Source organism: Oncorhynchus tshawytscha, unplaced genomic scaffold (assembly GCF_018296145.1).
Source record: "Oncorhynchus tshawytscha isolate Ot180627B unplaced genomic scaffold, Otsh_v2.0 Un_contig_9496_pilon_pilon, whole genome shotgun sequence".
In the NCBI taxonomy this organism is placed as follows: Eukaryota; Metazoa; Chordata; class Actinopteri; order Salmoniformes; family Salmonidae; genus Oncorhynchus; species Oncorhynchus tshawytscha.
The window spans coordinates 70,181-89,463 of NW_024609324.1; the positions used below are offsets into that span (position 1 = coordinate 70,181).

Sequence of the window (19,283 nt, forward strand, 5' to 3'; positions counted from 1 at the left end):
TCAGAGAGACAGGTCCTAACACTGGCCCCTCAGAGAGACAGGTCCTAACACTGGCCCCTCAGAGAGACAGGTCCTAACACTGGCCCCTCAGAGAGACAGGTCCTAACACTGGCCCCTCAGAGAGACAGGTCCTAACACTGGCCCCTCAGAGAGACAGGCCCTAACACTGGCCCCTCAGAGAGACAGGTCCTAACACTGGCCCCTCAGAGAGACAGGCCCTAACACTGGCCCCTCAGAGAGACAGGCCCTAACACTGGCCCCTCAGAGAGACAGGTCCTAACCCAGGCCCTAACACTGGCCCCAACCATTTCTAAACCATGGGCATGTTCAGGAGGATATAAAGTTACAGAACATTCAGATAGAAATATATAATGTAGAACAGATATGATTGTCTGTCAGATGGAATAGGGGGGGGGGGATCAGGTGTCAGCTCTATTCACACTATTTATATCTGAAACATTCACAAAGTTTCACATCACTGACTGAATAAACCCCAGGCCTGCTCTTTACTCCTCTGTGATGACGTGCTCCCACGTCACCTTGGCCTGCTCTTTAGTCCTCTGTGATGACGTGCTCCCACGTCACCTTGGCCTGCTCTTTACTCCTCTGTGATGACGTGCTCCCACGCCACCTTGGCCTGCTCTTCCTTGGAGGTAATGAGAGGCTGAGAGATCTTGCGTGGCATGGGCCTGGGCACGAGAATACACCCTTCCTCAGGGATACACCCCTCTCTCAGGTAGGGCTTGGGGGGCAGGGCGGGCGGGGGCTCCTGGTGGTAGTGGGGCAGGTTCTGGATGTTTAGGGCGTGGGCCTCTGGGAGGACGGGGATAATGGGGGTGATGACCGGGGTGACCCACCCAGGGGCGGAGAGGCTACGGCAGGGAGGGGGTTTGGAGCCATCCAGGACCTCTGGCTCAGAGACGCTGTATCGGACAGGCAGGTAGGGACTAGAGGGGGAGTTCATTCCCAGGTCTTCTCCGTCTATGGCCCAGATAGAGTGCACTGTGCTAGGGGTAATGGAGACAGAGTCCAGGGTGCCTGCTGGGTGTCTGCTGGTAGTTCCAGGGGCCTCGGTGGAGCAGGACTGGCCCAACAAGTTGCTCTCACTCAAGGATGAGACGCCGGAGGAGGCACTGCCAGAGAGGGTAGAGTTACTGCCATCCAGACCGGACTGGGACTGGGGACTGGTGGGCGAGGCAGGTATAGGGTGCAGGGGTGACTGTTGGAGAGAAACAAGCGGGACAATGGGTTATTCTCAGATAAGTGGGACAATGGGTTATTCTCATAGATAAGTGGGACAATGGGTTATTCTCATAGATAAGTGGGACAATGGGTTATTCTCATAGATAAGTGGGACAATGGGTTATTCTCATAGATAAGTGGGACAATGGGTTATTCTCATAGATAAGTGAGACAATGAGTTATTCTCATAGCTAAGTGGGACAATGGGTTATTCTCATAGATAAGCGGGACAATGGGTTATTCTAAAGTAAGTGGGACAATGGGTTATTCTCAGATAAGCGGGACAATGGGTTATTCTAAAGTAAGTGGGACAATGGGTTATTCTCAGACAAGCGGGACAATGGGTTATTCTCATAGATAAAAGGGACAATGGGTTATTCTCAGATAAGCGGGACAATGGGTTATTCTCATAGATAAAAGGGACAATGGGTTATGGTCAGAGATAAAAGGGACAATGCGTTATTCTCAGACAAGCGGGACAATGGGTTATTCTCATAGATAAAAGGGACAATGGGTTATTCTCAGATAAGCGGGACAATGGGTTATTCTCATAGATAAAAGGGACAATGGGTTATTCTCATAGATAAAAGGGACAATGGGTTATGGTCAGAGATAAAAGGGACAATGGGTTATTCTCAGATAAGTGGGACAATGGGTTATTCTCATAGATAAGTGGGACAATGGGTTATTCTAAAGTAAGTGGGACAATGGGTTATTCTAAAGTAAGTGGGACAATGGGTTATTCTCATAGATAAGTGGGACAATGGGTTATTCTCATAGATAAGTGGGACAATGTGTTATTCTCATAGATAAGGGGGACAATATGTTTTCTCATAGATAAGCGGGACAATGGGTTATTCTCATAGACAAGTGGGACAAATGGTTATTCTCATAGATAAGTGGGACAATGGGTTAGTCTCATAGATAAGTGGGACAATGGGTTATTCTCATAGATAAGTGGGACAATGGGTTATTCTCAGATAAGTGGGACAATGGGTTATTCTCATAGATAAGTGGGACAATGGGTTAATCTCATAGATAAGTGGGACAATGGGTTCTTCTCATAGATAAGTGGGACACTGGGTTATTCTCAGATAAGTGGGACAATGGGTTATTCTCAGATAAGTGGGACAATGGGTTATTTCATAGATACAGTTCCTTGCGAAAGTATTCGGCCCCCTTGAACTTTGAGACCTTTTGCCACATTTCAGGCTTCAAACATAAAGATATAAAACTGTATTTTTTTGTGAAGAATCAACAACAAGTGGGACACAATCATGAAGTGGAACAACATTTATTGGATATTTCAAACTTTTTTAACATATCAAAAACTGAAAAATTGGGCGTGCAAAATTATTCAGCCCCTTTACTTTCAGTGCAGCAAACTCTCTCCAGAAGTTCAGTGAGGATCTCTGAATGATCCAATGTTGACCTAAATGACAAATGATGATAAATACAATCCATCTGTGTGTAATCAAGTCTCCGTATAAATGCACCTGCACTGTGATAGACTCAGAGGTCCGTTATAAGCGCAGAGAGCATCATGAAGAACAAGGAACACACCAGGCAGGTCCGAGATACTGTTGTGAAGAAGTTTAAAGCCGGATTTGGATACAAAAAGATTTAAAAAGCTTTAAACATCCCAAGGAGCACTGTGCAAGCGATAATATTGAAATGGAAGGAGTATCAGGCCACTGCAAATCTACCAAGACCTGGCCGTCCCTCTAAACTTTCAGCTCATACAAGGAGAAGACTGATCAGAGATGCAGCCAAGAGGCCCATGATCACTCTGGATGAACTGCAGAGATCTACAGCTGAGGTGGGAGACTCTGTCCATAGGACAACAATCAGTCGTATATTGCACAAATCTGGCCTTTATGGAAGAGTGGCAAGAAGAAAGCCATTTCTTAAAGATATCCATAAAAAGTGTCATTTAAAGTTTGCCACAAGCCACCTGGGAGACACACCAAACATGTGGAAGAAGGTGCTCTGGTCAGATGAAACCAAAATTGAACTTTTTGGCAACAATGCAAAACGTTATGTTTGGCGTAAAAGCAACACAGCTCATCACCCTGAACACACCATCCCCACTGTCAAACATGGTGGTGGCAGCATCATGGTTTGGGCCTGCTTTTCTTCAGCAGGGACAGGGAAGATGGTTAAAATTGATGGGAAGATGGATGGAGCCAAATACAGGACCATTCTGGAAGAAAACCCGATGGAGTCTGCAAAAGACCTGAGACTGGGACGGAGATTTGTCTTCCAACAAGACAATGATCCAAAACATAAAGCAAAATCTACAATGGAATGGTTCAAAAATAAACATATCCAGGTGTTAGAATGGCCAAGTCAAAGTCCAGACCTGAATCCAATCGAGAATCTGTGGAAAGAACTGAAAACTGCTGTTCACAAATGCTCTCCATCCAACCTCACTGAGCTGGAGCTGTTTTGCCAGGAGGAATGGGAAAAAATTTCAGTCTCTCGATGTGCAAAACTGATAGAGACATACCCCAAGCGACTTACAGCTGTAATCGCAGCAAAAGGTGGCACTACAAAGTATTAACTTAAGGGGGCTGAATAATTTTGCACGCCCAATTTTTCAGTTTTTGATTTGTTAAAAAAGTTTGAAATATCCAATAAATGTCGTTCCACTTCATGATTGTGTCCCACTTGTTGTTGATTCTTCACAAAAAAATACAGTTTTATATCTTTATGTTTGAAGCCTGAAATGTGGCAAAAGGTCGCAAAGTTCAAGGGGGCCGAATACTTTCGCAAGGCACTGTAAGTGGGACAATGGGTTATTCTCATAGATAAGTGGGACAATGGGTTATTCTCATAGATAAGTGGGACAATGGGTTATTCTCATAGCTAAGTGGGACAATGGGTTATTCTCATAGATAAGCGGGACAATGGGTTATTCTCATAGATAAGTGGGACAATGGGTTATTCTCATAGATAAGTGGGACAATGGGTTATTCTCATAGCTAAGTGGGACAATGGGTTATTCTCATAGCTAAGTGGGACAATGGGTTATTCTCATAGATAAGCGGGACAAAGGGTTATTCTAAAGTAAGTGGGACAATGGGTTATTCTCATAGATAAGTGGGACAATGGGTTATTCTCAGATAAGCGGGACAATGGGTTCTTCTCATAGATAAGCGGGACAATGGGTTATTCTCATAGATAAGTGGGACAACGGGTTATTCTCATAGATAAGTGGGATAATGGGTTATTCTCATAGATAAGTGGGATAATGGGTTATTCTCATAGATAAGTGGGATAATGGGTTATTCTCATAGATAAGTGGGATAATGGGTTATTCTCATAGCTAAGTGGGACAATGGGTTATTCTCATAGATAAGCGGGACAATGGGTTATTCTAAATTAAGTGGGACAATGGGTTATTCTCATAGATAAGCAGGACAATGGGTTATTCTCATAGATAAGTGGGACAATGGGTTATTCTCAGACAAGCGGGACAATGGGGTATTCTCATAGATAAAAGGGACAATGGGTTATTCTCATAGATAAAAGGGACAATGGGTTATTCTCAGATAAGCGGGACAATGGGTTATTCTCATAGATAAAAGGGACAATGGGTCATTCTCATAGATAAAAGGGACAATGGGTTATGGTCAGAGATAAAAGGGACAATGGGTTATTCTCAGATAAGTGGGACAATGGGTTATTCTCATAGATAAGTGGGACAATGGGTTATTCTAAAGTAAGTGGGACTGGGTTATTCTAAAGTAAGTGGGACAATGGATTATTCTCATAGATAAGTGGGACAATGGGTTATTCTCATAGATAAGTGGGACAATGGGTTATTCTCATAGATAAGGGGGACAATGGGTTTTCTCATAGATAAGTGGGACAATGGGTTAATCTCATAGATAAGTGGGACAATGGGTTATTCTCATAGATAAGTGAGACAATGGGTTATTCTCATAGGTAAGTGGGACAATGGGTTATTCTCAGATAAGTGGGACAATGGGTTATTCTCAGATAAGCGGGACAATGGGTTCTTCTCATAGATAAGCGGGACACTGGGTTATTCTCAGATAAGTGGGACAATGGGTTATTCTCATAGATAAGTGGGACAATGGGTTATTCTCAGATAAGTGGGACAATGGGTTATTCTCAGATAAGTGGGACAATGGGTTATTTCATAGATAAGTGGGACAATGGGTTAATCTCATAGATAAGTGGGACAATGGGTTATTCTCATAGATGAGTGGGACAATGGGTTATTCTCAGATAAGTGGAACAATGGGTTATTCTCATAGATAAGTGGGATAATGGGTTATTCTCATAGATAAGTGGGACAACGGGTTATTCTCATAGATAAGTGGGATACTGGGTTATTCTCATAGATAAGTGGGATAATGGGTTATTCTCATAGATAAGTGGGATAATGGGTTATTCTCATAGATAAAAGGGACAATGGGTTATTCTCATAGATAAGTGGGACAATGGGTTATTCTCAGATAAGTGGGACAATGGGTTATTTCATAGATAAGTGGGACAATGGGTTAATCTCATAGATAAGTGGGACAATGGGTTATTCTCATAGATGAGTGGGACAATGGGTTATTCTCAGATAAGTGGAACAATGGGTTATTCTCATTGATAAATTGGATAATGGGTTATTCTCATAGATAAGTGGGATAATGGGTTATTCTCATAGCTACGTGGGGCAATGGGTTATTCTCATAGATAAGCGGGACAATGGGTTATTCTAAAGTAAGTGGGACAATGGGTTATTCTAAAGTAAGTGGGACAATGGGTTAGTCTCATAGATAAGTGGGACACTGGGTTATTCTCAGATAAGTGGGACAATGGGTTATTCTCATAGATAAGTGGGACAATGGGTTATTCTCAGATAAGTGGGACAATGGGTTATTTCATAGATAAGTGGGACAATGGGTTAAACTCATAGATAAGTGGGACAATGGGTTATTCTCATAGATGAGTGGGACAATGGGTTATTCTCATAGATAAGTGGGATAATGGGTTATTCTCATAGATAAGTGGGACAACGGGTTATTCTCATAGATAAGTGGGATAATGGGTTATTCTCATAGCTAAGCGGGACAATGGGTTATTCTAAAGTAAGTGGGACAATGGGTTATTCTCATAGATAAAAGGGACAATGGGTTATTCTCATAGATAAAAGGGACAATGGGTTATTCTCATAGATAAAAGGGACAATGGGTTATGGTCAGAGATAAAAGGGACAATGGGTTATTCTCAGATAAGTGGGACAATGGGTTATTCTCATAGATAAGTGGGACAATGGGTTATTCTAAAGTAAGTGGGACAATGGGTTATTCTAAAGTAAGTGGGACAATGGATTATTCTCATAGATAAGTGGGACAATGGGTTATTCTCATAGACAAGTGGGACAATGGGTTAGTCTCATAGATAAGTGGGACAATGGGTTATTCTCATAGATAAGTGGGACAATGGGTTATTCTAATAGATAAGTGGGACAATGGGTTATTCTCATAGATGAGTGGGACAATGGGTTATTCTCAGATAAGTGGAACAATGGGTTATTCTCAGATAAGCGGGACAATGGGTTCTTCTCATAGATAAGCGGGACACTGGGTTATTCTCATAGATAAGCGGGACAATGGGTTATTCTCATAGATAAGTGGGATAATGGGTTATTCTCATAGATAAGTGGGATAATGGGTTATTCTCATAGATAAGTGGGATAATGGGTTATTCTCATAGATAAGTGGGATAATGGGTTATTCTCATAGATAAGTGGGACAATGGGTTATTCTCATAGATAAGCAGGACAATGGGTTATTCTCATAGATAAAAGGGACAATGGGTTATTCTCATAGATAAGCGGGACAATGGGTTATTCTCATAGATAAAAGGGACAATGGGTTATTCTAAAGTAAGTGGGACAATGGGTTATTCTAAAGTAAGTGGGACAATGGGTTATTCTCATAGATAAGTGGGACAATGGGTTATTCTCATAGATAAGTGGGATAATGGGTTATTCTCATAGATAAGTGGGATAATGGGTTATTCTCATAGATAAGGGGGACAATGGGTTTTCTCATAGATAAGCAGGACAATGGGTTATTCTCATAGACAAGTGGGACAAATGGTTATTCTCATAGATGAGTGGGACAATGGGTTAGTCTCATAGATAAAAGGGACAATGGGTTATTCTCATAGATAAAAGGGACAATGGGTTATGGTCAGAGATAAAAGGGACAATGGGTTATTCTCAGATAAGCGGGACAATGGGTTATTCTCATAGATAAGTGGGACAATGGGTTATTCTAAAGTAAGTGGGACAATGGGTTATTCTAAAGTAATTGGGACAATGGGTTAGTCTCATAGATAAGTGGGACAATGGGTTAATCTCATAGATAAGTGGGACAATGGGTTATTCTCATAGATAAGTGGGATAATGGGTTATTCTCATAGATAAGTGGGATAATGGGTTATTCTCATAGATAAGTGGGATAATGGGTTATTCTCATAGATAAGTGGGACAATGGGTTCTTCTCATAGATAAGCGGGACACTGGGTTATTCTCAGATAAGTGGGACAATGGGTTATTCTCATAGATAAGTGGGACAATGGGTTATTCTCAGATAAGTGGGACAATGGGTTATTTCATAGATAAGTGGGACAATGGGTTAATCTCATAGATAAGTGGAACAAGGGGTTATTCTCATAGATAAGTGGGATAATGGGTTATTCTCATAGATAAGTGGGACAACGGGTTATTCTCATAGATAAGTGGGATAATGGGTTATTCTCATAGATAAGTGGGATAATGGGTTATTCTCATAGCTAAGTGGGACAAATGGTTATTCTCATAGATAAGTGGGACAATGGGTTAGTCTCATAGATAAGTGGGACAATGGGTTAATCTCATAGATAAGTGGGACAATGGGTTATTCTCATAGATAAGTGAGACAATGGGTTATTCTCATAGGTAAGTGGGACAATGGGTTATTCTCATAGGTAAGTGGGACAATGGGTTATTCTCAGATAAGTGGGACAATGGGTTATTCTCAGATAAGCGGGACAATGGGTTCTTCTCATAGATAAGCGGGACACTGGGATATTCTCAGATAAGTGGGACAATGGGTTATTCTCATAGATAAGTGGGACAATGGGTTATTCTCAGATAAGTGGGACAATGGGTTATTCTCATAGATAAGTGGGACAACGGGTTATTCTCATAGATAAGTGGGATAATGGGTTATTCTCATAGATAAGTGGGATAATGGGTTATTCTCATAGATAAGTGGGATAATGGGTTATTCTCATAGATAAGTGGGATAATGGGTTATTCTCATAGATAAGTGGGATAATGGGTTATTCTCATAGATAAGTGGGATAATGGGTTATTCTCATAGCTAAGTGGGCCAATGGGTTATTCTCATATATAAGCGGGACAATGGGTTATTCTAAAGTAAGTGGGACAATGGGTTATTCTCATAGATAAGCAGGACAATGGGTTATTCTCATAGATAAGTGGGACAATGGGTTATTCTCAGACAAGCGGGACAATGGGTTATTCTCATAGATAAAAGGGACAATGGGTTATTCTCAGATAAGCGGGACAATGGGTTTTCTCATAGATAAGTGGGACAATGGGTTAATCTCATAGATAAGTGGGACAATGGGTTATTCTCATAGATAAGTGAGACAATGGGTTATTCTCATAGGTAAGTGGGACAATGGGTTATTCTCAGATAAGTGGGACAATGGGTTATTCTCAGATAAGCGGGACAATGGGTTCTTCTCATAGATAAGCGGGACACTGGGTTATTCTCAGATAAGTGGGACAATGGGTTATTCTCATAGATAAGTGGGACAATGGGTTATTCTCAGATAAGTGGGACAATGGGTTATTCTCAGATAAGTGGGACAATGGGTTATTTCATAGATAAGTGGGACAATGGGTTAATCTCATAGATAAGTGGGACAGTGGGTTATTCTCATAGATGAGTGGGACAATGGGTTATTCTCAGATAAGTGGAACAATGGGTTATTCTCATAGATAAGTGGGATAATGGGTTATTCTCATAGATAAGTGGGACAACGGGTTATTCTCATAGATAAGTGGGATACTGGGTTATTCTCATAGATAAGTGGGATAATGGGTTATTCTCATAGATAAGTGGGATAATGGGTTATTCTCATAGATAAAAGGGACAATGGGTTATTCTCATAGATAAGTGGGACAATGGGTTATTCTCAGATAAGTGGGACAATGGGTTATTTCATAGATAAGTGGGACAATGGGTTAATCTCATAGATAAGTGGGACAATGGGTTATTCTCATAGATGAGTGGGACAATGGGTTATTCTCAGATAAGTGGAACAATGGGTTATTCTCATTGATAAATTGGATAATGGGTTATTCTCATAGATAAGTGGGATAATGGGTTATTCTCATAGCTACGTGGGGCAATGGGTTATTCTCATAGATAAGCGGGACAATGGGTTATTCTAAAGTAAGTGGGACAATGGGTTATTCTAAAGTAAGTGGGACAATGGGTTAGTCTCATAGATAAGTGGGACACTGGGTTATTCTCAGATAAGTGGGACAATGGGTTATTCTCATAGATAAGTGGGACAATGGGTTATTCTCAGATAAGTGGGACAATGGGTTATTTCATAGATAAGTGGGACAATGGGTTAATCTCATAGATAAGTGGGACAATGGGTTATTCTCATAGATGAGTGGGACAATGGGTTATTCTCATAGATAAGTGGGATAATGGGTTATTCTCATAGATAAGTGGGACAACGGGTTATTCTCATAGATAAGTGGGATAATGGGTTATTCTCATAGCTAAGCGGGACAATGGGTTATTCTAAAGTAAGTGGGACAATGGGTTATTCTCATAGATAAAAGGGACAATGGGTTATTCTCATAGATAAAAGGGACAATGGGTTATTCTCATAGATAAAAGGGACAATGGGTTATGGTCAGAGATAAAAGGGACAATGGGTTATTCTCAGATAAGTGGGACAATGGGTTATTCTCATAGATAAGTGGGACAATGGGTTATTCTAAAGTAAGTGGGACAATGGGTTATTCTAAAGTAAGTGGGACAATGGATTATTCTCATAGATAAGTGGGACAATGGGTTATTCTCATAGACAAGTGGGACAATGGGTTAGTCTCATAGATAAGTGGGACAATGGGTTAATCTCATAGATAAGTGGGACAATGGGTTTTCTCATAGATAAGTGAGACAATGGGTTATTCTCATAGGTAAGTGGGACAATGGGTTATTCTCAGATAAGCGGGACAATGGGTTCTTCTCATAGATAAGCGGGACACTGGGTTATTCTCAGATAAGTGGGACAATGGGTTATTCTCATAGATAAGTGGGATAATGGGTTATTCTCATAGATAAGTGGGACAACGGGTTATTCTCATAGATAAGTGGGATAATGGGTTATTCTCATAGCTAAGTGGGACAATGGGTTATTCTCATAGATAAGCGGGACAATGGGTTATTCTAAAGTAAGTGGGACAATGGGTTATTCTCATAGATAAGCAGGACAATGGGTTATTCTCATAGATAAAAGGGACAATGGGTTATTCTCAGATAAGCGGGACAATGGGTTATTCTCATAGATAAAAGGGACAATGGGTTATTCTAAAGTAAGTGGGACAATGGGTTATTCTAAAGTAAGTGGGACAATGGGTTATTCTCATAGATAAGTGGGACAATGGGTTATTCTCATAGATAAGTGGGATAATGGGTTATTCTCATAGATAAGTGGGATAATGGGTTATTCTCATAGATAAGGGGGACAATGGGTTTTCTCATAGATAAGCAGGACAATGGGTTATTCTCATAGACAAGTGGGACAAATGGTTATTCTCATAGATGAGTGGGACAATGGGTTAGTCTCATAGATAAAAGGGACAATGGGTTATTCTCATAGATAAAAGGGACAATGGGTTATGGTCAGAGATAAAAGGGACAATGGGTTATTCTCAGATAAGCGGGACAATGGGTTATTCTCATAGATAAGTGGGACAATGGGTTATTCTAAAGTAAGTGGGACAATGGGTTATTCTAAAGTAATTGGGACAATGGGTTAGTCTCATAGATAAGTGGGACAATGGGTTAATCTCATAGATAAGTGGGACAATGGGTTATTCTCATAGATAAGTGGGATAATGGGTTATTCTCATAGATAAGTGGGATAATGGGTTATTCTCATAGATAAGTGGGACAATGGGTTCTTCTCATAGATAAGCGGGACACTGGGTTATTCTCAGATAAGTGGGACAATGGGTTATTCTCATAGATAAGTGGGACAATGGGTTATTCTCAGATAAGTGGGACAATGGGTTATTTCATAGATAAGTGGGACAATGGGTTAATCTCATAGATAAGTGGAACAAGGGGTTATTCTCATAGATAAGTGGGATAATGGGTTATTCTCATAGATAAGTGGGACAACGGGTTATTCTCATAGATAAGTGGGATAATGGGTTATTCTCATAGATAAGTGGGATAATGGGTTATTCTCATAGCTAAGTGGGACAAATGGTTATTCTCATAGATAAGTGGGACAATGGGTTAGTCTCATAGATAAGTGGGACAATGGGTTAATCTCATAGATAAGTGGGACAATGGGTTATTCTCATAGATAAGTGAGACAATGGGTTATTCTCATAGGTAAGTGGGACAATGGGTTATTCTCATAGGTAAGTGGGACAATGGGTTATTCTCAGATAAGTGGGACAATGGGTTATTCTCAGATAAGCGGGACAATGGGTTCTTCTCATAGATAAGCGGGACACTGGGATATTCTCAGATAAGTGGGACAATGGGTTATTCTCATAGATAAGTGGGACAATGGGTTATTCTCAGATAAGTGGGACAATGGGTTATTCTCATAGATAAGTGGGACAACGGGTTATTCTCATAGATAAGTGGGATAATGGGTTATTCTCATAGATAAGTGGGATAATGGGTTATTCTCATAGATAAGTGGGATAATGGGTTATTCTCATAGATAAGTGGGATAATGGGTTATTCTCATAGATAAGTGGGATAATGGGTTATTCTCATAGATAAGTGGGATAATGGGTTATTCTCATAGCTAAGTGGGCCAATGGGTTATTCTCATATATAAGCGGGACAATGGGTTATTCTAAAGTAAGTGGGACAATGGGTTATTCTCATAGATAAGCAGGACAATGGGTTATTCTCATAGATAAGTGGGACAATGGGTTATTCTCAGACAAGCGGGACAATGGGTTATTCTCATAGATAAAAGGGACAATGGGTTATTCTCAGATAAGCGGGACAATGGGTTTTCTCATAGATAAGTGGGACAATGGGTTAATCTCATAGATAAGTGGGACAATGGGTTATTCTCATAGATAAGTGAGACAATGGGTTATTCTCATAGGTAAGTGGGACAATGGGTTATTCTCAGATAAGTGGGACAATGGGTTATTCTCAGATAAGCGGGACAATGGGTTCTTCTCATAGATAAGCGGGACACTGGGTTATTCTCAGATAAGTGGGACAATGGGTTATTCTCATAGATAAGTGGGACAATGGGTTATTCTCAGATAAGTGGGACAATGGGTTATTCTCAGATAAGTGGGACAATGGGTTATTTCATAGATAAGTGGGACAATGGGTTAATCTCATAGATAAGTGGGACAATGGGTTATTCTCATAGATGAGTGGGACAATGGGTTATTCTCAGATAAGTGGAACAATGGGTTATTCTCATAGATAAGTGGGATAATGGGTTATTCTCATAGATAAGTGGGACAACGGGTTATTCTCATAGATAAGTGGGATACTGGGTTATTCTCATAGATAAGTGGGATAATGGGTTATTCTCATAGATAAGTGGGATAATGGGTTATTCTCATAGATAAAAGGGACAATGGGTTATTCTCATAGATAAGTGGGACAATGGGTTATTCTCAGATAAGTGGGACAATGGGTTATTTCATAGATAAGTGGGACAATGGGTTAATCTCATAGATAAGTGGGACAATGGGTTATTCTCATAGATGAGTGGGACAATGGGTTATTCTCAGATAAGTGGAACAATGGGTTATTCTCATTGATAAATTGGATAATGGGTTATTCTCATAGATAAGTGGGATAATGGGTTATTCTCATAGCTACGTGGGGCAATGGGTTATTCTCATAGATAAGCGGGACAATGGGTTATTCTAAAGTAAGTGGGACAATGGGTTATTCTAAAGTAAGTGGGACAATGGGTTAGTCTCATAGATAAGTGGGACACTGGGTTATTCTCAGATAAGTGGGACAATGGGTTATTCTCATAGATAAGTGGGACAATGGGTTATTCTCAGATAAGTGGGACAATGGGTTATTTCATAGATAAGTGGGACAATGGGTTAATCTCATAGATAAGTGGGACAATGGGTTATTCTCATAGATGAGTGGGACAATGGGTTATTCTCATAGATAAGTGGGATAATGGGTTATTCTCATAGATAAGTGGGACAACGGGTTATTCTCATAGATAAGTGGGATAATGGGTTATTCTCATAGCTAAGCGGGACAATGGGTTATTCTAAAGTAAGTGGGACAATGGGTTATTCTCATAGATAAAAGGGACAATGGGTTATTCTCATAGATAAAAGGGACAATGGGTTATTCTCATAGATAAAAGGGACAATGGGTTATGGTCAGAGATAAAAGGGACAATGGGTTATTCTCAGATAAGTGGGACAATGGGTTATTCTCATAGATAAGTGGGACAATGGGTTATTCTAAAGTAAGTGGGACAATGGGTTATTCTAAAGTAAGTGGGACAATGGATTATTCTCATAGATAAGTGGGACAATGGGTTATTCTCATAGACAAGTGGGACAATGGGTTAGTCTCATAGATAAGTGGGACAATGGGTTAATCTCATAGATAAGTGGGACAATGGGTTTTCTCATAGATAAGTGAGACAATGGGTTATTCTCATAGGTAAGTGGGACAATGGGTTATTCTCAGATAAGTGGGACAATGGGTTATTCTCAGATAAGCGGGACAATGGGTTCTTCTCATAGATAAGCGGGACACTGGGTTATTCTCAGATAAGTGGGACAATGGGTTATTCTCATAGATAAGTGGGATAATGGGTTATTCTCATAGATAAGTGGGACAACGGGTTATTCTCATAGATAAGTGGGATAATGGGTTATTCTCATAGCTAAGTGGGACAATGGGTTATTCTCATAGATAAGCGGGACAATGGGTTATTCTAAAGTAAGTGGGACAATGGGTTATTCTCATAGATAAGCAGGACAATGGGTTATTCTCATAGATAAAAGGGACAATGGGTTATTCTCAGATAAGCGGGACAATGGGTTATTCTCATAGATAAAAGGGACAATGGGTTATTCTAAAGTAAGTGGGACAATGGGTTATTCTAAAGTAAGTGGGACAATGGGTTATTCTCATAGATAAGTGGGACAATGGGTTATTCTCATAGATAAGTGGGATAATGGGTTATTCTCATAGATAAGTGGGATAATGGGTTATTCTCATAGATAAGGGGGACAATGGGTTTCTCATAGATAAGCAGGACAATGGGTTATTCTCATAGACAAGTGGGACAAATGGTTATTCTCATAGATGAGTGGGACAATGGGTTAGTCTCATAGATAAAAGGGACAATGGGTTATTCTCATAGATAAAAGGGACAATGGGTTATGGTCAGAGATAAAAGGGACAATGGGTTATTCTCAGATAAGCGGGACAATGGGTTATTCTCATAGATAAGTGGGACAATGGGTTATTCTAAAGTAAGTGGGACAATGGGTTATTCTAAAGTAATTGGGACAATGGGTTAGTCTCATAGATAAGTGGGACAATGGGTTAATCTCATAGATAAGTGGGACAATGGGTTATTCTCATAGATAAGTGGGATAATGGGTTATTCTCATAGATAAGTGGGATAATGGGTTATTCTCATAGATAAGTGGGATAATGGGTTATTCTCATAGATAAGTGGGACAATGGGTTCTTCTCATAGATAAGCGGGACACTGGGTTATTCTCAGATAAGTGGGACAATGGGTTATTCTCATAGATAAGTGGGACAATGGGTTATTCTCAGATAAGTGGGACAATGGGTTATTTCATAGATAAGTGGGACAATGGGTTAATCTCATAGATAAGTGGAACAAGGGGTTATTCTCATAGATAAGTGGGATAATGGGTTATTCTCATAGATAAGTGGGACAACGGGTTATTCTCATAGATAAGTGGGATAATGGGTTATTCTCATAGATAAGTGGGATAATGGGTTATTCTCATAGCTAAGTGGGACAAATGGTTATTCTCATAGATAAGTGGGACAATGGGTTAGTCTCATAGATAAGTGGGACAATGGGTTAATCTCATAGATAAGTGGGACAATGGGTTATTCTCATAGATAAGTGAGACAATGGGTTATTCTCATAGGTAAGTGGGACAATGGGTTATTCTCATAGGTAAGTGGGACAATGGGTTATTCTCAGATAAGTGGGACAATGTGTTATTCTCAGATAAGCGGGACAATGGGTTCTTCTCATAGATAAGCGGGACACTGGGATATTCTCAGATAAGTGGGACAATGGGTTATTCTCAGATAAGTGGGACAATGGGTTATTTCATAGATAAGTGGGACAATGGGTTAATCTCATAGATAAGTGGGAAAATGGGTTATTCTCATAGATGAGTGGGACAATGGGTTATTCTCATAGATAAGTGGGACACTGGGTTATTCTCATAGATAAGTGGGACAATGGGTTATTCTCATAGATAAGTGGGACAATGGGTTATTCTCAGATAAGTGGGACAATGGGTTATTTCATAGATAAGTGGGACAATGGGTTAATCTCATAGATAAGTGGGACAATGGGTTATTCTCATAGATGAGTGGGACAATGTGTTATTCTCAGATGAGTGGGACAATGGGTTATTCTCATACATAAGTGGGATAATGGGTTATGCTCATACATAAGTGGGATAATGGGTTATTCTCATAGATAAGTGGGATAATGGGTTATTCTCATAGATAAGTGGGATAATGGGTTATTCTCATAGATAAGTGGGATAATGGGTTATTCTCATAGATAAGTGGGATAATGGGTTATTCTCATAGATAAGTGGGATAATGGGTTATTCTCATAGATAAGTGGGATAATGGGTTATTCTCATAGATAAGTGGGATAATGGGTTATTCTCATAGATAAGTGGAACAAAAGAGGCGTTATTAAAAACAAAAAGAAAATGATTATGAACAGGTATAAAGCAAATTCAAGCCAAACTGCAAGACAAATATTACAAAAACAGAGTTATACATTACAATACATATACATATATATATATATATATATATATATATATATATATATATATATATATATATATATTCTTATAAACTATATATATATACACTTATAAACAAACAAACACACAGTTATACATTACAATATATATATATATATATATTCTTATAAACTGACACAAACACACAGTTATACATTACAATAAATATATATATATACTTATAAACCGACACAAACACACAGTAAAAAAATAAGATACGCTACAACCAAGTGCTCGTTTATCCATGCATGCGCATTGATACTGAAAGGGCTGAGATACTAGCCGGAGACATGCACAGAACAGACCAGATCAGACCAGAAAGGACGGTATAGGCTACTCTAGCCCAGGGCGGGTCACGGAGGGTACCTTTCGTATAGAGGAGCGTGCAGGGAGAGCTGGAGGGAGGTCGCTGTTCTGGTGGTGGAAAGCATCAAAGTTCATGGAGAAGTGTCCTATAGGAAGAGACACACAGCAGGACAGAACAAAATGGGTTGGTTTGGAGAAACACACAGAACTACAACCAGGAGAGAGAAGGAGAGGAGGGAGAGGGAGAGAAGTAGAGAGAGAGATGGAGGGAAGTAGAGAGAGAAGTATAGAGAGAGAGATGGAGAGGAGGGAGAGAAGTAGAGAGAGAGATGGAGGGATGGAGGGAAGTAGAGAGAGAAGTAGAGAGAGAGAGATGGAGAGGAGGGAGAGAAGTAGAGAGAGAGAGAAGTAGAGAGAGAGAGAGAGAGATGAGGGAGAGAGAGAGAGAGAGAAAGAAGTAGAAAGAGAGATACATAGACAAAGAGAGGGGGAGCGAGAGAGCGTGAGAGCGAGAGAGATGTGGAGAAGGATAAACAGGTCTCTACACTAGGCTACATAACTCATTCTAGTTGAGAGGCAGGTTGGGGTAGATTGGGGCAGCAGGTAGCCTAGTGGTTAGAGCGTTGGGGTGGAAAGGATCAGGTAAGTTCAGGGGTGCGGTGGAGGGGGTAAACACTGTGCCGTTGACATACCTTTGATTTTGTGTATAGCATTCACAACACAGGTGTCCAACTCATTCCATGGAGGGCAGTGTGTCTGCTGGTTTGGTTATTTCCGTCTATTTATGAGGCCTTCCATGGAATGAGTCAGACACCTGTGGTTTCCCACACTAATTATGCTAGCTAATTGACTTGCTGCTCATCATCAGTGTTTACCCACCTTTCTGAATCACTATATCCCTGGATAGGATGACACAGGACTTGCCCTTTTCAACATAGAAACACAGGGACAAAGGAGAGCTACAATCACACACAGATTACTGGTGGACGGAAGTTGAAGGATTCCTGTGGGAATCTATTGGAATCCGAAGCTCCCATGAAATAAAAACTACAACAAACTTCATAAAAACTACAAAAAACTGCATCAAACCATTTGATGTTGAGAATTATTTGAATGATTACTTCATTGGCAAAAGTGGGCAAACTTATGCAGGAACGAACAGTGAGCCAATCGTATTCATGCATAAAAAAAACGAATAATGAAAGAAAAAACATTTCAATTTTTGTGAAGTTAGTTTGGGAGAGGTGGAAAAAGTAGTGTTTGACCAAATACAATGCTATTTCTCTGTAATCCAAAATGGACAGACTTTCAGCATGCTTATAGAGAACATGTACTACACATGACACAAATGATACAAATGACTGATGATTGGTTGAAAGAAATCGACAATAAGAAGATTGAGAGAGCTGTACTGTTAAATGTCAGTGCAGCCTTTGATATTATCGATCATAACCTCTTGTTGAGAAAACTATGTGTTATGGCTTTTCAACCTCTGCCATATTGTGGATTCAGAGCTACTGTAGGTATTCCTCAGAGCTATCTATCTAATAGAACTCAGAGGGTTTTCTTTAATGTCAAACATGTGGTAAAGTGTGGTGAACCGCAGGGCAGCTCTCTAGGCCCTCTACTCTTTTCTATTTCTACCAATGACCTGCCACTGGCATTAAACAAAGTGTGTGTGTCCATGTATACTGACGATTCAACCATATACGCATCAGCAACCACAGCTAATGAAGTCACTGAAACCCTTAACAAAGAGTTGCAGTCTGTTTTGGAATGGGTGGCCAGTCATAAACTGGTCATGAACATCTCTAAAACTAAGAGCATTGTATTTGGTACAAATCATTCCTTAAGTTCTAGACCTCAGCTGAATCTGGTAATGAATGGTGTGGCTGTTGAACAAGTTGATTGTAGACTGTCATGGTCAAAACATAGAGATTCAATGGTTGTAATGATGGGGAGAGGCCTGTCCGTAATAAAGAGATGCTCTGCTTTTTTGACACCACACTCCAAAAAGTCCTGCAGCCTCTAGTTTTGTCTTATCTTGATTACTGTCCAGCCATGTGGTCAAGTGCTGCAAGGAAAGACCTAGTTAACCTGCAGCTGGTCCCAGAACAGAGCGGCACATCTTGCTCTTCATAGTAATCAGAGGGCTGATATTAATACTATGCAGTCAGTCTATCTTGGATTCACTTAGTTTTTATAAGAAACATTCATGTGTTGAAAATCCCAAAATATTTGCATAATCAATTTACACACTGCTCGGACAAACACACACTTATCCCACCTGACATGCCACCAGGGGTCAGCTGTCAGAGCAGCTTACCGATCATTGCATCTGTACATAGCACAT

The 19,283-nt window shown here is 40.3% G+C and overlaps 1 protein-coding gene across 1 annotated transcript in view; it reads right to left on the reverse strand.

Annotated features, from left to right (window-relative positions):
• Positions 1-224: 224 nt before the first annotated feature.
• LOC112263272 (dedicator of cytokinesis protein 3-like) overlaps positions 225-19,283 on the reverse strand; it is a gene marked incomplete at its 5' end in the record, with an annotated part of 69,863 nt that continues 50,804 nt past the window's right edge. The window contains 2 exons of the mRNA XM_042314878.1: positions 225-1,219; positions 16,991-17,076. Of these exons, the coding sequence (XP_042170812.1) occupies positions 599-1,219; positions 16,991-17,076 (707 nt within the window). The remainder of the gene's footprint in view (positions 1,220-16,990; positions 17,077-19,283) is intronic.